This window comes from Gekko japonicus, unplaced genomic scaffold, assembly GCF_001447785.1.
Source record: "Gekko japonicus isolate JY-2015 unplaced genomic scaffold, Gekko_japonicus_V1.1 scaffold83, whole genome shotgun sequence".
Lineage (NCBI taxonomy): Eukaryota > Metazoa > Chordata > Lepidosauria > Squamata > Gekkonidae > Gekko > Gekko japonicus.
In genome coordinates, this window is record NW_015168655.1 from 1,951,554 (window position 1) to 1,952,421 (window position 868).

Below are 868 nucleotides of genomic sequence, written 5' to 3' on the forward strand. Positions count from 1 at the left end.
GGCTTATGTCACACTAGAGATGTAAGAATTCCTGAGGAAACCTTACAATTGCCACTGAAGGGTAGTGGTTTTTCCCATCCGTGTGTACAACAGCATCCCCCGGTGAAGACAATACAAGTTCTGTAAAGAGTACCTCTTGCTGAGGCTGCTGGCCTATATATGCAACTGTATGTACTATAATGCTTACTACATCTTTCCAGTACCTACCCTGTAGCTTCCCTTGCAAACACTCCGTGCTTCAAGCTAAGTATTCTGTGATTTTTATTGTTGTTCTTTTTTTCTCCTTTCCCTGTACCTCCACAGAGCATCGAGTGGGAAGCCTTGCTGGCCCGCAAGATCAAGCCGCCATTTGTGCCAATAATCAAGGGCCGGGAAGACATCAGCAATTTTGACGAAGAGTTCACAGCGGAGGCACCTATGCTGACACCGCCCCGTGAAGTACGGCCCCTGACGCAAAAGGACCAGGATGCCTTCAAGGACTTTGACTATGTTTCTAACACCTGCTAGCTCTGGGAGGAGGAGGGGGGGCAAAGGAAATCCCCAGCAACACTGCCAGCCTTACAGGGCAGGATTCTGCTCCATCAGTGACTCAGATGCTTGCTAGCCCCGCCTGCCAGCTCTAGGGGTGGGGCTGGGAAAGCCCAGCAACACTGCCAGCTTCAGGGGGGTACAGTAGTGTTCATCATCATCATATGTCAGCTCTGCAAATAGGTAGGGAAAGCCACAGAAATATCTCTGCACGCTACAGACCATGACATCATTCATGCAGATACATGGACATCTGCTAGCTCCAAGGGAGGGGCAAGAGACAGGTGGCCACCCCGTCTTATCAGGTAGTATTAACCCAGGGACTTCAGCAGAGAAGTCT

General features: G+C 50.2%; 1 protein-coding gene across 1 annotated transcript in view; it reads left to right on the forward strand.

Moving 5' to 3' along the window:
- Positions 1–862, forward strand: part of PKN1 (protein kinase N1) — a 103,882-nt gene extending 103,020 nt beyond the window's left edge. The window contains exon 22 of the mRNA XM_015415187.1: positions 304–862. Coding sequence (XP_015270673.1) covers positions 304–507 — 204 coding nt within the window. The 3' untranslated portion in view covers positions 508–862. The remainder of the gene's footprint in view (positions 1–303) is intronic.
- Positions 863–868: the final 6 nt, after the last annotated feature.